The 15,194-nt window shown below is 32.4% G+C and overlaps 1 protein-coding gene across 3 annotated transcripts in view; it reads right to left on the minus strand.

The window, feature by feature from the left end:
* The window catches only part of LOC144853976 (transient receptor potential cation channel subfamily A member 1-like), a 34,923-nt gene that overhangs the window by 4,017 nt on the left and 15,712 nt on the right, over positions 1 to 15,194 (minus strand). For all 3 annotated transcript variants that reach the window (XR_013614473.1, XM_078711855.1, XM_078711856.1), the window contains exons 3-22: positions 14,497 to 14,675; positions 13,969 to 14,076; positions 13,390 to 13,498; positions 12,522 to 12,667; positions 9,833 to 9,966; positions 8,879 to 8,927; positions 8,388 to 8,588; positions 6,747 to 6,916; positions 6,145 to 6,309; positions 5,311 to 5,425; positions 4,602 to 4,768; positions 4,013 to 4,085; positions 3,750 to 3,809; positions 3,313 to 3,408; positions 2,999 to 3,069; positions 2,362 to 2,515; positions 1,698 to 1,787; positions 1,277 to 1,446; positions 786 to 915; positions 137 to 334 (exon numbers count right to left, since the gene is read on the minus strand). Coding sequence is in view for 2 of the 3 variants with exons in the window: in XM_078711855.1 (XP_078567981.1) it covers positions 137 to 334; positions 786 to 915; positions 1,277 to 1,446; positions 1,698 to 1,787; positions 2,362 to 2,515; positions 2,999 to 3,069; positions 3,313 to 3,408; positions 3,750 to 3,809; positions 4,013 to 4,085; positions 4,602 to 4,768; positions 5,311 to 5,425; positions 6,145 to 6,309; positions 6,747 to 6,916; positions 8,388 to 8,588; positions 8,879 to 8,927; positions 9,833 to 9,966; positions 12,522 to 12,667; positions 13,390 to 13,498; positions 13,969 to 14,076; positions 14,497 to 14,675 (2,585 nt within the window). In the remaining variant the exon portion in view is untranslated. The remainder of the gene's footprint in view (positions 1 to 136; positions 335 to 785; positions 916 to 1,276; positions 1,447 to 1,697; positions 1,788 to 2,361; positions 2,516 to 2,998; positions 3,070 to 3,312; positions 3,409 to 3,749; positions 3,810 to 4,012; positions 4,086 to 4,601; positions 4,769 to 5,310; positions 5,426 to 6,144; positions 6,310 to 6,746; positions 6,917 to 8,387; positions 8,589 to 8,878; positions 8,928 to 9,832; positions 9,967 to 12,521; positions 12,668 to 13,389; positions 13,499 to 13,968; positions 14,077 to 14,496; positions 14,676 to 15,194) is intronic.

Here is a 15,194-nt window from a genome sequence, read left to right on the forward strand (position 1 = left end):
GCACTACAGTTATAAAACCATATTTTAACCCATATTACATAATCATTGTTCTTATATGTTAGAAGTAATCCGTGATTTTTAATGAAAATAAGAACGCTAGAAGGATATACAATACTACATATGAGTTAATTCTTACCAGTAAGTTCATAAGGAGAATAGGCATTAGCAATATCAACATGACAATGAAGAAGAAGGAGAGGCCTTGAAAGTGCATTGTTTCATCTCTGCCATCGGTCGCTGGATCTACATACGAATTGATATAATCCATCTCTCCTAACGTCATCACAACAACATGCATCAGAGACAAACCTATCGTTGAATGGGCGTGGTTTTCCTAAAAGAAATATCGTATCAATATATATACAGGTTAAAATAAGTAGGTTTATCATAAGCTTAGCTAGTGGCAGTAATGATTGGAAGCTGCTCTCTCTGCATCAGCAAGGACCTACAAAAAATCATTAAAAACCCTATTGATATTCTTATATTGAGAATAATTTGCTCGAATAAATTTACAAACCTTAATTTAATTAATGTAAAAAGTATGTATAAAAGTATACACGCATAAAAAAATTGTAAATAATTAAAATATTACAGCAAGAATTTATCAACACTATCACATAAGATGGTGGTGTATGTGGAAAATAAATTGGAATTGAAAATTAGAATTTTGTCACGATTATATTTTTTCTTAGTAAAGCATATTACCAAGATTAATATTTCGAATAATGGTAAGTAATGGTGTCACTAAATCGGTAATGCATTTTGGTTTAAAAAAGGAAACGTACCTCTTGTGATAAAAGTATATACAGAGCGAGGCTAAAGGCTATGATAAGTATTGAAAAGACGAGTAAGACTTGTATCAAGGTTTTTAATATCTCCAGAAACATCACTACGTAGATGCCAAATATATCAAATCTGAAACAAATAACACATTATTTGAATACAAAAACATATTTTAAAAAGTGAACTTTCCATGCAAACAATGAGAAAGGTCCTCTTTAGAAACTAGGCATTCATAAACAAAAGGCAAACTGCTACAAAATTGATCATGTTAATAGTATCAGCAAGGAAAATTGTTAAGGCGAGTATATTATTATTATCTGATAATAACACAGAATAGTAAAATCTTCTTAATAAGTACACTATATTACACCAAATTTGTCATAAGATAACTTCTAACTGACTATCGCTTTCATGTCTTGCGATAGTCAGTTAGAATCTATCTAGTGACAGCTGTAGAATCGGGTCTATATTGATATAAAATATAAATCCTTACCTTTGAAGATACAGCAGAAAATTGAACCATGCCAGAAATATTGCAATGGCGCCACACGACCACTGGTAGTGGGTTGAGTAACCGCCTAAAAATGGCGCCACAAACAGCATCGAACTGATGTACAAAATCCACTCTACTGCGTTTGTTACTTCCCTGAAGTATTTATCTCTCTAAATTTAAATAAGTTATGATTCATCGATTATGTTTTGCTAAACCTCTCAACATTTTCTTACGTATGAATTGATTTGAATTCGTTTGGAAAACAAAGTCATAATTTTACTTCAACTTACAGTAACTCCAAAAGTTTAGGAGCTTATTTCTATTGGGGTCCTTTACGTTTTGTACCAAGTATTAACTTGTATCAATGCTAGATTTATTTAGTGTAAACACAATCTTTTGTTATTTATTTATCAAACCTTACCTGGTAAGACATTTGGACGATTTCTTTAAACATATTGAGTGCTGAAAACATCGTTATGACCCAACAACCAACGATGCTAAAATTTGTAAACTAAAAAGAAATAATTTAAATAAATTAACAGTCATATTTCATTTCATGTTATTTCACTTTACTAATAACTTGTGGAGGAACCTAAATGAAAGCATAGCTTGTAATGATAGGCTCCTCAAAAACAAAAAAATAATATTTCAAAATTAGGAAATCCAAAAATAGCAATAGGCTTCATATAATAATTTTTTTTTGTAATAAGATTTTTGTTCAACCAATGTGTGCAAACTAAATAGATAAGGAATGACTTAGAATTAACACAATTTTTAAATACTGTTTTTATGATTAATAAAAACATGGAGATACAGATTTCGTCATTGAAATATGGATTTATCAATAGGCCTAAGTGTGTTATTTAAAAATTTAGTTCAGTTATAAAAATCACAATTTTAGGTTTGATGCAACTACAGTAGTTTGTTGCAACTACAGTAGTTTGTTGCAACTGCAGTAGTTTGTATGCAACTACAGTAGTTTTTACGCAACTACAGTAGTTTGTTGCAACTACAGTAGTTTGTTGCAACTGCAGTAGTTTGTATGCAACTACAATAGTTGATTAAAACTCAAGAAACAAACTAACTTCGGAAGGTGGCGGGTGTCTGTACTCATAATGTGTTCCATCTGTATGATTCTTACGAGGAAGTACTTCAATGATCACGAATGACGTCAGGAACATTAAAAATATGGAATAGATGAAAATGTTTAGCATATAAACAGGTCTACCGTAAGCTGACCTGCAAGAAAAATAGCCATTATTCACAGTAATATACATGAAGCATGTTTTCCTTTAGCAAACATATTCGCACGAATCGACAATTACTGAGTTCTGATTGGTTGTTCATTTCTGCACGTCACAAGATTAAAATATTGTTACGCATGTAGATTTGTCAACTAAAACAAATCGCCTAGTGGAAAACAGACTTAAGTTCATGTGATGTGTTGAAATAAATATGAAATTATATTAAAACCATGGAAAACAGATATCTTTAAAAAACGCTTGGTGGATTTAAGTCGTAGTAGCAACAAGACTTTTTTTTTAATCTTCCGAATGATTTTAGAAAACAAATAATACAAGCAGGACGTATATACGTTGCAGAAACTTTTCTATCAGTCTTGGTACGCCATTGAAATTGCTTCATTGATAACTTTGAAATCTTCTGCGTTCGCGTTCAGATGATCATCAGTAAAGTAACAGTAAGAAAAGTAAACGTACGTACCATTTCATCGACAAGTAGTGAAGACATACGGGATGTGACAAGCAGTTGATTCGGTTGAATTGTACCATTTTCTATGTTATAAACAAACAATAGTTATCATTTTAGTAATATAATTCATTTTGTAGTATCTATCATCTATAGTATATTTGGTTTGTATGTTACTGTTTGTGGATTTACTATTCGAAATATAGGAAACAAGATGGCGCAGCTCGCAAGTCAATCTGAAGGTTTGGCTTCAATGACACGCCCATCAATTACAAAAGTAATGTTTATGTAATTCAAAATTATAACAATATTATTAACAATCAACTTACATTCAGTGGCAGTAGTGGCATAAGTTCCATTCCTTTCTCTTCGTATGTTTTCGTCACGTATCCGGAACATTTCAAAAACGTGAAATCATATTTATACTAGAATAGGAATATTTTTTAAATGGTTTAATTCACAACCCTCGTGGGACTAAAAGTAAAGATATATTTCCAATCTTCATTGAGTAATATTTTCTCAATATTGTTGTAACGTTGGGTTTGGTAAAAGCTAGTTGCCATCGTTGTAATTTGGTTAGCTTCATTTCGTTTTTACGACGCGCGCCACTGGACTATGCACGACTACTGAATCATTCAACGCACCACATTCATAATCATATGAGCATGCGCAGAATGATTATTAGACTCAATAGCTGCTTGTGAAAAAACCAAATTGATAATATTATCTATGATCGAAAACTGAATAAGTATTCTGTACGTCTTACCCAGAAATGTTCAGACTCGGGTTCCAGATCAGACTTGGTGACACATCGATCTAGTAGAACCTGTAATAAAGTAACAAGGACAATACATTTAATGGAATGAGAGATAAATAATAAATAATTAAGCATATGTCCAAATTGACTAATATTCTTCACATAATAAATATATACTACTTAAGCTCGTACACGTATTTTCAGACACAAATCGACTAACATAAAAAAGACAAAAACTACAGATTTGGGGCTATAGCATTAATGTAACTTACTAAACAAACGTCTGGAAGATGCTCAATAAGTCCAAGCGTGTATCGACAACAGGTGCCTAGAGCCTCCTTCCATCTAGCATAACAAAATAAAAATGTTATCATTGAATTAATTAGCTATATTATAATGAGCTTATTGTTGTTACAAAAGAGTCGCATAAAAATCGCATCATACTTAAATATATTAGTTATATTTATTGTTGGTTCTGTTTGTCACAGTTCTGAAAAGCTGAGCCCAATTTAGTTCTTTTCACTTTGGTGTTTTTTCCTTTTGTTTAATGAGGAAACATACTGTAAAACTATATAATAATAATGCTAGCTATAAGTACTGTACATTGTTTTTCTTCCTTTAGGAAGTTCGCTCACCTTCACAAATTCTAATTTGTATTATATTTATTTTTCATCTTTTTCTTTCTTTTGTATTTTCTTTGTTCTATAAGTTAATTGTTCTCTTATGATTTGTTTTTATTTCGTTTAATCTGAAATTGATTGTTAATAATACATTTTTTCCATGATCAAATTACCAACCGATGTGATTGATTGATACAAAACATTACAAAATTGAACTATGAAATAATACAATAAAACATACCTGTCGTTTTGTATAATGGCGAGGGCAACATACTTGTTCTTGTTTTGTATTGCCATGTCAACAATGTTTAGGTTCTCAATGTTCGCGATTATTTTGGCATCACTGTCTAATAGAAACTTGACCGCACCAGAATGACCGTACTGAGCCGCCAGGTGTAGTGCGGTATTCTTCAAAATAGAAGAAAGGTCGTTACTATTTTGAAGTGAAATTTATTTTTATAATTATACTACTATTTTTTTTATTTTATAAATTTATTTATACTGGGCGACCACTTCAGTCAAAATCTGGTCTCCCAGAGGGCCCAGTTATAATCAGTGGCAGTGATGTACTAGTACTACACCGGGGTAACCCCTACTCGTCTCGAAAGGGGGTAATATAGACAATTAATTCGCAAAGTTTACAATTAACAAATTGAATAAAATAGAAAAATAAATTAAACGTCAATGCAATTGATCATTAACACAGTAAATGAAATAAACTACACAAAGACAAAACAGATAAAGTATTGTTATTTATACACGAAAAGAACAAAAAATAATAACAAATTCATAAAGCTTGGTTCCCACTTGGAAGTAACGATGTAGGTGCAACGCAAGTGAGTTAACCAATCACAAACGATTCGGATGATCCATCACGCCATGATTGGCTAAATGTGACGTCATTGCGTTGCGTCACAGTGGAAACCAAGCTTAATTGTAATCTGTTGTACCTCTTCGTCGTCAGCCATGTCCAGTAGATGTGAATGAGTTGCTAACAACACACCCATTGTATTCGTGTATCCTCCCATGGCAGCAAGGTGCAGAGGCGTACGACCGTTGTAGTCCCTAATAGAAGCAAACGATAGTGTACTGTCTAGTACGTATAAATGCAGTTAGCATGAAATGAAAGCGTTTAAGAGATTTTGCAGAAAATAGAGTGATGTTATACAGATATTGAAGAGTGTGAAGTGATTTAGCTCAGAGTGTGCGTAAAAAAAGAGAGAATGACGTAAGCTTCGTAGTAGTTTGTGCAAAATGATACTCAAGCAAAAGATAATTATTGTTAGAATTTAGAGGTGGTGCAAGCTTCAATCCCAATTCCTAATATTCGTATTTGTAACAGTAGACAGTGATTACAAAGCAATTTCACCGATTCGAACATTATTATTGTGACGGATGTGCATGTTTTATTTCAAATCTTAAGTTTCTATTAAGCAAACAAAAACGCGTTGACACCAAGCAAACAAAAACGCGTTAATAGCAAGCAAACAAAAACACGTTAATACCAAGAAAATAAAAACGCGTTAATACCAAGAAAACAAAAACGCGTTTATACAAAGCAAAGAAAACGCGTTAATACCAAGCAAACAAAAATGCGTTAATACCAAGAAAACAAAATGCGTTTATACAAAGCAAGCAAAACGCGTTTACATCCATTGAAATGAACCAATAGTGCTTTAGTGAGAATCAATAAATTCATAGCAATATTAATTAATAAAGGAATGATTGAATCATGTTGATAAAATGTGAATGTGACGCGTCAGAAACAACGTGTTAATTCTTACTTATGAAGAAGGGCGCCTCTATGCAGTAGAAGTTGAACCACTTTAGCTTGCCCATTCATGGCGGCAATGTGAAGAGCAGTCTTGCCTTCACCGTCTGCTTCGTTAATGATCATTTGTCCATGAGGACTGTCTAACATTCGTCGACATGAGTTGAATCTCCCATATCTATTAAAGAACATGAATTAAAGTTGACGCGTTTAATGAAATCATGACGGATACCTTTTAACAAATTACTAGGAATATAAAACCACGAACAATAATGTTTGTATCCATACATCAACATGACAAACGTTGTGTGTGCGTGTCGTTGGGTGGATTTGTGTCTGCCATCAAATTATAAAAACAAAAGGATGGTTCAACTGAACTAGGGTAAATTGGGTAGACTGTTTGTGACGTCACGTCAACCAGTAGCAGAAGAGGATAACAAATATGAAAGTCGGTTCGTTATGTATAACAATTAGGTGCTAGATCAGCTGTATCAAACTGAAAAGTAAATAAAAACACAGGTATATTTAAACATTCGGCGGTTTATTTTTCGCTTTTGCTTTTTAAAAAGCAGTTTTTCCATAATTGGCGTTAATGATACCAATTTCTATACTCACTTGGCTGCAAAATGTAAAGGTGATTGTTTGTGTTTATCTTTAGAGTTAACGGTTGCTCCAAGTTCAATTAAACCCATAACAGATTTCATGTTTCCCTCTTTTGTGGCATAATGCATCGGTGTACATCCATGAGAGTCTTTCATGTTTATCAGTTCTCTCGCTGTTCTATTCTGTTAAAATTACAATAAGATTTGTTTAAAACAAAATATTGAAATTACGTCCCAATAAAATTCAAGCATGCATTCTAGGCTCGTCGATCAATGAGGTAGTGTGCTTACTATTACAATGTGATTTGCTTACAACAAATATCGTTATTATTATTATATTATATTACAAATACGTCCCAATGATATCCAAGCATTCTAGCTCGTCAGTCAGTGTTTACTATTTACAATGCGATTTGATTACAACAAATATCGTTATTATTATATTATATTACAAATACGTCCCAATGATATCCAGCATTAGCTCGTCAATGAAGTGTTTACAATACAATGCGATTTGCTTACAACAAATATCGTTATTATTATATATTATGCAAATATTGCAATTGCGTCCAAATGATATCCAAGCATTCTAGGCTGTCAGTCAGTGTTAACTTATTACAATGCGATTTGCTTACAAAAAATATCGTTATTATTATTATATTGCAATTACGTTCAATGAAATCCAAGCATTCTAGGCTTGTCAATTAGGTAGTGTTTGCTACTATTAAACTCATGGTACTGCGAAAGAACCAAGAGTTGAACCCTGGCTTAGGAAATTGGTAAGCAAGTATGTTACCACCAAGTTCATTGTGCCATTTGATCTACAATGAGGTTCGTAAGCATGAAATGATATTACTTACATTTGTAAAGTAACATAAATATTTTTTAAAGAAACTAATACACAGACGTTAAGTGGAATAGGTATTATCATAAGAACTGGTTCATATTTTATGTCTTTGCATATTATCTAGATTTTATTGCGCATGCGCACGTGACAGCAACAGGACAATCCGAGTGAACGACCGACTGGACAATCATCACATGCATTATGATTCATTTATAATCTTAATACAATTATTAAAAGAAGAAGGATCCTGATTGCAAGTAATGTAATTCGTGTTCGTTCTTAAACAACCATCCAATCAAATTAAACGTCTGATCAGCCAATCAGAGATTAGCCTAACATGTTTAACCTCGCAACTAATTAACTTCGTTTCTTAATTTTCTTTAGAAATTGAGAAAGATAAATGTAATTTCATTAGTCTTCAGATATTCTCCTTTTAACAATTATATTTGATATCAATGTTCAGTAAACAATTAGTTTCTACTTAAAGCACATTAATGTATTCAAGCTACGTTATTCATTCAAACTGCGCTCACGTTTTAGCTGTAAAAACTTTTAACTCGTAAACTTATTACTATAAAAACTGCACATTAACATTCTTGGCGGCATGTTATTTAATATTTATTACTATTTGAATCGAATTATTTAATGATACAAATGACGGCAACATTTAAGAACAATTTCACAATTTCGTATTGAAATGTTAACCAATACCTATTTCACTTTATGGCTGTATAATTATCAACTTTCATAAATGTGCTGTATTATGTTTCGGACATTCCAGGTAACAGAATTAAATCTAATCCTTACCTTAAATAGTTCTTTCCCAAAGAAAAATGGTCCAGCGCCATTAATTGCTGTAAGATGGAGTATATTCCTGTCTTGACTGTCGACGCAATTGTAGTCTGCACCACGTGACAACAACAGACGTACTGTACGCCACCCTCCACGTGCTGTTGCTAATAGCAACGGAGTACGATTGTGCGTATCTACTGGGTCAACACTTGCACCCTATAATAATAATAACAATACAGAATTACTTCATTTAATGGCAATGATGGCTTAAAGAGCACATACTTCGGCAGAAAGTTTATTTCAGTTTAAAAAAAATTGCAGTACTGTGAAAAAAGATAAAGAACATGAATAAAAGAAAGAAAACCCAGTTTCATCAAGAAATTTCGACTACTTTACGGTTTATCCTATACAGATTATTGTTGCCGGTATATAATGTTATACTATAGATAACTAAGTATTAGATATTTATTTTGTTATTACGTTTCTTATTGACGTGAATAAGTTACCTCATTTATTAAAAGTTTAACAAGCTCCTCGTGATCAAACATTGCGGCTCTGAAATAATAAATGGAGATGATTTAGTTGGATTGCTCAATGATCAAATTGTTGATTCTATAACTTGTATATTTATTTATAGGAATATTTAAGGAATAACAAACAGTATTGGAAAGGAAGAGTTCTTTGCAATTATGTATAAAAGTAAGCAACTTGTCTCACTAGAACCCAATGCATTCAACAGGACAACTGTATGACAAACAATAAACAAAAATAACAAAAGCAAAATAACATTAAAGATATATTGTCCCCCAAAAACATGAAAAATGAAGATTAATTAAATCAGACTTTGAATAGGTTATTTTGTAGTTTTAATAAAGTTAATCACTTCCGTAGAAAAAAAACGGAAAAAAATAATGTTTTCACTTATAAAATAACATAATAAATGATTAAATTCAACCAAAAATCCATTGGCTGGCAGCCAATTTAGCCATTTTTTGCTTTAAATTACAGTTTTTTCAGGTAAATACATGTTTTTAGATCCAATTTTTGGTCAAAGTGGATAACTATTATGTGACATTAAAATGGCATATGCAACAAAAAAAATGTAAAAAATTGTATTTCAGGGGGACAATACATCTTTAAATTAAGCCTGTTCCCCAATAAACAAATTTGGTTGGTGGTTTATGCGAATTCAACTATTTCCAATTTACTTTTAACCAGGGAACTCTTCCCTGCTTTTAACCAATCAGACTCATGAATGCATACTGTACAAACTAAAGCTCTATCTACACTATCCTAGTTTGTCAAAAAAGTGTGATATGCTTAAATATGGTAGTGATATGACATCATCATGTCCATATATGGGCATATCACATTTTGTTGTAAAGTTTGATAATGTAGACAGAGCTTAATCAATAGCTCTATTCAGTTCATTAAAGCTACAAATAAATGGTTGTATTTACTTGTGCAGTGGCGTTTGGTTTTGGTTGTCTTTAATCTCGAGTAGGTGCTTTCCTGGTTCCCGTTCAATCATCAGTTTGATAATCTTCAAGCAGCCTAAAGAACACGCAAGATGGATGGCAGTTGAACCATCATCCTAAAATAAAACAAAGTTTTCATTAAACACAGGTGAAACAGAGCGAGTGATTCTATACCAAACATTGATCATGATCATATCGTGATGTGCCTATCAGGAAAACGGAGGGGATGTTTTAGATTAAGCTCTGTCTACACTATAAAACTTTATATATGACAAAAAATGTTCTCAATATGGTAGTGATATGCATAAAATGGTAGGGATATAACATCATCATGTCCATATATGGGCACAACACATAAAGTTTGATAGTGTAGACAGAGCTTTACTTTGTTTCGAATTTTTTAGCAGCTAGTTAGAGTTTTTGTTCTGAAAATTGCCAAATAATGTATGAAAATGTACCTCATGATTATTAGTTTGTGTAAACAACTCTGATTTATTTTAACTGAAATCAAGCTTTGTGTTTTATTTACAATTATAGTGTGTTGTTGCGTTATTATACGCGAGTGAGAATTACACCATGATGCAATGCAACTTGAGACGCGTTTCTGACGACGTGAAGATACAATATTGCTGATTCATCTCAAAATAGCTTACTAATGGTAAGCTATATTTTGAGCTGTTTTGATTATAAAAGATTCGACACCCATTTATTAATTACAATCGCATAATGGAACTGTAGTGGTTTAACGCTCCTTTGCATCCAACATATTTTCATTATGACATTTCAGCAACTAACAAGATTTTCAACAAGCCATGTCGTAAAATCGTTTAGGATAGTATTAATTGTACATCTAGTCATAAAACAATGTATAGTAACAGTAAATATCTGCTTTCGCGAGTCATGCTTTTAATTAAATTGGCTGACATTTATTCTTTAATTGACTTCGTGAAAGTGCTTCATTACAAGCTCTCAATCAGTGCCAATTTCTATTAGCTCTATCATAAAAGTACACTTGCTTCCATAGTCATTAATCAAGAGTTCGTTTAAAACAATTAAATAGCACAAGCTACCTGTTACCGTGTAAACACGAGTTTAGCGGTCTACATCACAGCAACTACTAACAACGCGTGATATTCTACAAGTACTTTGACTCGCGTTCATCTCGAAGGTGTAATAAAATATATATATTGTGTGTTTACATTGCAATGAATACCTTGATATTAAGAAATGTATGATCATCATTATCTAATAATACATCTGGCGCTGTATGAAATTAAGGGACAGCAGATAAATAATTGCGCCGCTAATTTCATTTAAGCTTCAATTGATGAGTAAACAGGAAGATATTTATCATCTGACGGTTAAACAACGACATAGGCCTAAATTAGCGGAGATGATTATATTGGAACTTAATTCAATACCATAGTTAGTTTAACAACGATCAGTATTTACATATCATACATTATTTTACTAAAGCTTGTTCATTAAAATCTAGCCAACAATGACCTACTTAAATTATCAACAAACTAATCTTAAACAAGCAGCAAGATTTTGTCAAGATTTGTTATTATTATCATTATTTATCGGTAATGATTTTGTTAAAACATTGTCACGCATAAATATTGTAGTTTTTTTCTGTATAAGCTCAATATGACTTTCTGTCTTATTTATTACACTCTAGCCTGGAGTCCTTATTCACATTGGCGCCAAGTGGTTATTGACAATAAATAACATGTTGGAATTATATCCTTTAGGATGACCAAACATTAAAAACAACAAGGCCAACAGCCATTAAGTCGCGTGCTACAATGCATAGTGATACCGGACCGACAGACAGACCGACAGACAGACCGACAGACAGACCGACCGACATAGTGAACTATAGAGTCGCGTCCACGCGACTAAAAACAAGTCGGCGCTCTCTAACAAATACGTAAATGTATGAAATTTCGCTAGAAACACGCTAGAAAGTTTAAAATCTAGGCGTATTCCTCATTTTATTTTTTCTATCTCTGTTATATAGAATAATTAATTCTAAACAGGAGAGAGAGTAAACACTAGGAGGAATAGATTTTAAAATTTATAACGTGTTTATTTAAGTTTTATTCGTGTAGCCCTGAAGCACTATGTATAAAAACAAGTAAAGTGTTTACATGTCCACGTCATTCACGAGTTCAAAAGCTAATTAAATTAAAACAGGCGCATAATTAAAGTTAAACAAATGTGACATCGTAATGTAAAGCTTAAGTGGCCGTCACCAGCCTTGTCGGCTTAACTGTTAACATTATAATTAAAGTAAACTTGATGTTGTTATTTGTTCTTAAAAATCATATCACCTAACTCATTTCTGGCTATGAAAAATAATAGTATAATGATAAAATATTAAAAAACCATTGTAGCAAATCAACTACCTCGTCTGTTTATCTACTACTAGCCACTGCTGTAACTACATTCCTTCCCTTAAACAAACCCGATAATCATGCCATTTGCTCTATTTAAGTCCTTTTTAATTCCGAAATGTTTTAGAAATGCCCTAACACATTTTGGAAATTATCGGCTATTTTACAAGTAGCAGAGTGATACAAATACTATAAGCTTGTCTATTTATTATAAAATACCTATTTTAATGTCATTGAATACATACTGCCTATACAAATAGGCTCAAACTCACCTGCTTGACATCCAATGCCACCCCAAAATCTAGGCAGAGTTTGACTGCATTGATGTCCCCACCGTTGACTGCGCAGTGTAATGCTGAATTCTGCTCTCGGTCCAACAGAGATAACATGCTTTTTCTGGTACATCCAAACTTCTCACCTGCGAGACACAATCCAATAACATAATTATACAATAATATTAATTCCTCCATGATCTAACTTTCTTTATAAATCACAACAAATATACAACATTTCTACAATTGTTTAATTAAGTTCTACTTACTGGATAAACATAATCAGAACAATACTTATAATTGTAGGCTTATACAATATATACACATATGCTTGCAATGACGCATGAGCCATATTTATTTTCAAGTCCCAGATTTAAATTGCAAACAACACGTAACATAATGTTGAAGTTTTTACAAGTAAACGAGGATTCATTTTATATGGAAAAAAAACCAGAATCGTTTTTTATTAACAGAAATAACAATTACAGTAGTAGATAGGCTACACAACATGGAAAAGACATTAAACTATCAAAGTAATATTTTATTTGGACTCGGTGATGAGTTGTTATGTCGCAACTACTGACGACGTATGTTAGAATATGTGTGCGGAAATTGTATATTCCTTATTACCTAAAGTATAGGCCTACGTGATACAGAATTCGGTCTATCAACGTGACCCACCTACAGTTTAATCAACACGTCTATGATGAGACATGGTTGCGCGAGAATTTTCTCAGCAAGAACAAATTAAAAGTTTGAAAATCGTGCGTGCACGGAGACGCGAGATGCGCTATAGTGAATAATCATGATGAACTGTAGGCCTAACGAACGAAATGAAAATGCATTAAATGACGTATTTCATTCTTACCTTCTGTAAACAACAGATCAAGCACTCTAGACGAGGCATGGGTTGCAGCAGAATGTAATACATACATTCCGTTCGCATCTGGTATCGTCATTTTAGCTTCTTTTCGAATCTGAGAACAACAACGTTAATTACCATGGAACTTTATTACATGCTATGTCTGATTTGATCATAATAACTAAGGTAGTTTGCAACAATAATGACACTGACTAAGACTGAATGGATATAACAATGTTGATTTTAGAAATGGTTAAGAAACTTTGTTTTGGGTGGCTGAGTGTTAGAGTAGGTAAACCATAGCAATAAAATCAGCACTCTCGCTCCTAGTTGACCAGGTCCTGGTGGTAGAACAGGTCTTCTCGAATAAGGACTTTATAGGTCCAGGTTACACATCTGTCTCGTATACACTTTAAAGAATACAGTGTACCTTTCAGAAGAGTAAGAGGTTACACAGGTACTTGTTCATCTTAGCCCATGTCGCTGTGGATGGTCGAATTTGTTTGCTCATAATGGCTTTTCAACAAGTAGATGAAAGTACTTTTGTGTGTCATTCCTTCACATTGAAATGCATATTCTACTCACCAGTATGTTTGCTGTTTCTACACTATCTTTTACAGCACAGTAGTGAAGTGGGGTTTGTCCTGCATCCCCTGCTAAATTGATATCAGTCTTGCTGTCACTACATAAAATCTGAAGAAACATATTAATTAAATGAGTTAAATTATAATGGGTTTGGGAGACTGTTCTGTTATTATTTACAATTTCAAAATAGTTCTTCTTTGCACATATGGAGAATAGCTTGTGCAAAAGCATTGCTTAAATTGATTAAATAGAATTTCATTTTACTTATGTTTTCCTTATATATCTTGTGTCTCAGAGCAAAACAGAATTGTATGTAAATGATATTGCACATTGAATTTGTTGAAACCATTTTGATTTTCTTTTGCTACAGACCGTGCGAATTTTAAATCAAAGTGTTTTTTTTAAATTGTACAGTTTACTGTTTTGTTTTCTCCTAAGGGAGGTAACATTGGTGAAAAAAATTTAATAAAATTGTTTAATTTATTAATATTCACTGCCAGTTTCCAATCAACATTACATGTTCTTTACCTCTACAATGCTTGTATAGTTTTTATCACATCCAATATGGAGCGGGGCTTGGTGGCAGTCATTCAGTATATTCGGATTGGCTCCAAATTCAGACAATAACAATCTACAAGCATCGGGTTTATCATACAAAGCTGCCCAGTGAAGAGGTGTGTTCTGACTGGAGTCTTGTAAATTGACATCTGAACATAAATGAAAACAAAAATTGAAAAAAATAGTAAAGTTTACATTTTTTTATTATATAATTATATCATTTTGTACCTTGTTATGTAACATTTTGCGATTAATATTTACAAAGCAAAGCAATACAGAATTATACTTAACAATGACAAAACAACTAAACTAAGATTTCCAAAAATTCATAAAACGTTATCAAAAATTATAATTACACTTTAAAAAGTGTTTTGAACAAACTGCTCAAGATTAGAATAGATAAAATACATCTTTACATTTATACAGTAAGTACAGTAACAACAGTCAGCTAGAGAATTTTACATTCGTTTTAAAACACATTCAACAAAAAACATATATGTAAGACAAGCATGGCAGTCATGCTTAGATAGAAGATAAACGAAAGCATTTTAAAATCTCTTTATTTCAAAAACTTATCTTTTAGATTAATTTTCCATTTCATAGCCTTTATTGAAATTATTCATAATCCATTATTCTAATAACTTATTCATTTCAAATGAAAGGAAACT

This window comes from Antedon bifida, chromosome 10, assembly GCF_963402885.1.
Source record: "Antedon bifida chromosome 10, ecAntBifi1.1, whole genome shotgun sequence".
Classification (NCBI taxonomy): Eukaryota; Metazoa; Echinodermata; class Crinoidea; order Comatulida; family Antedonidae; genus Antedon; species Antedon bifida.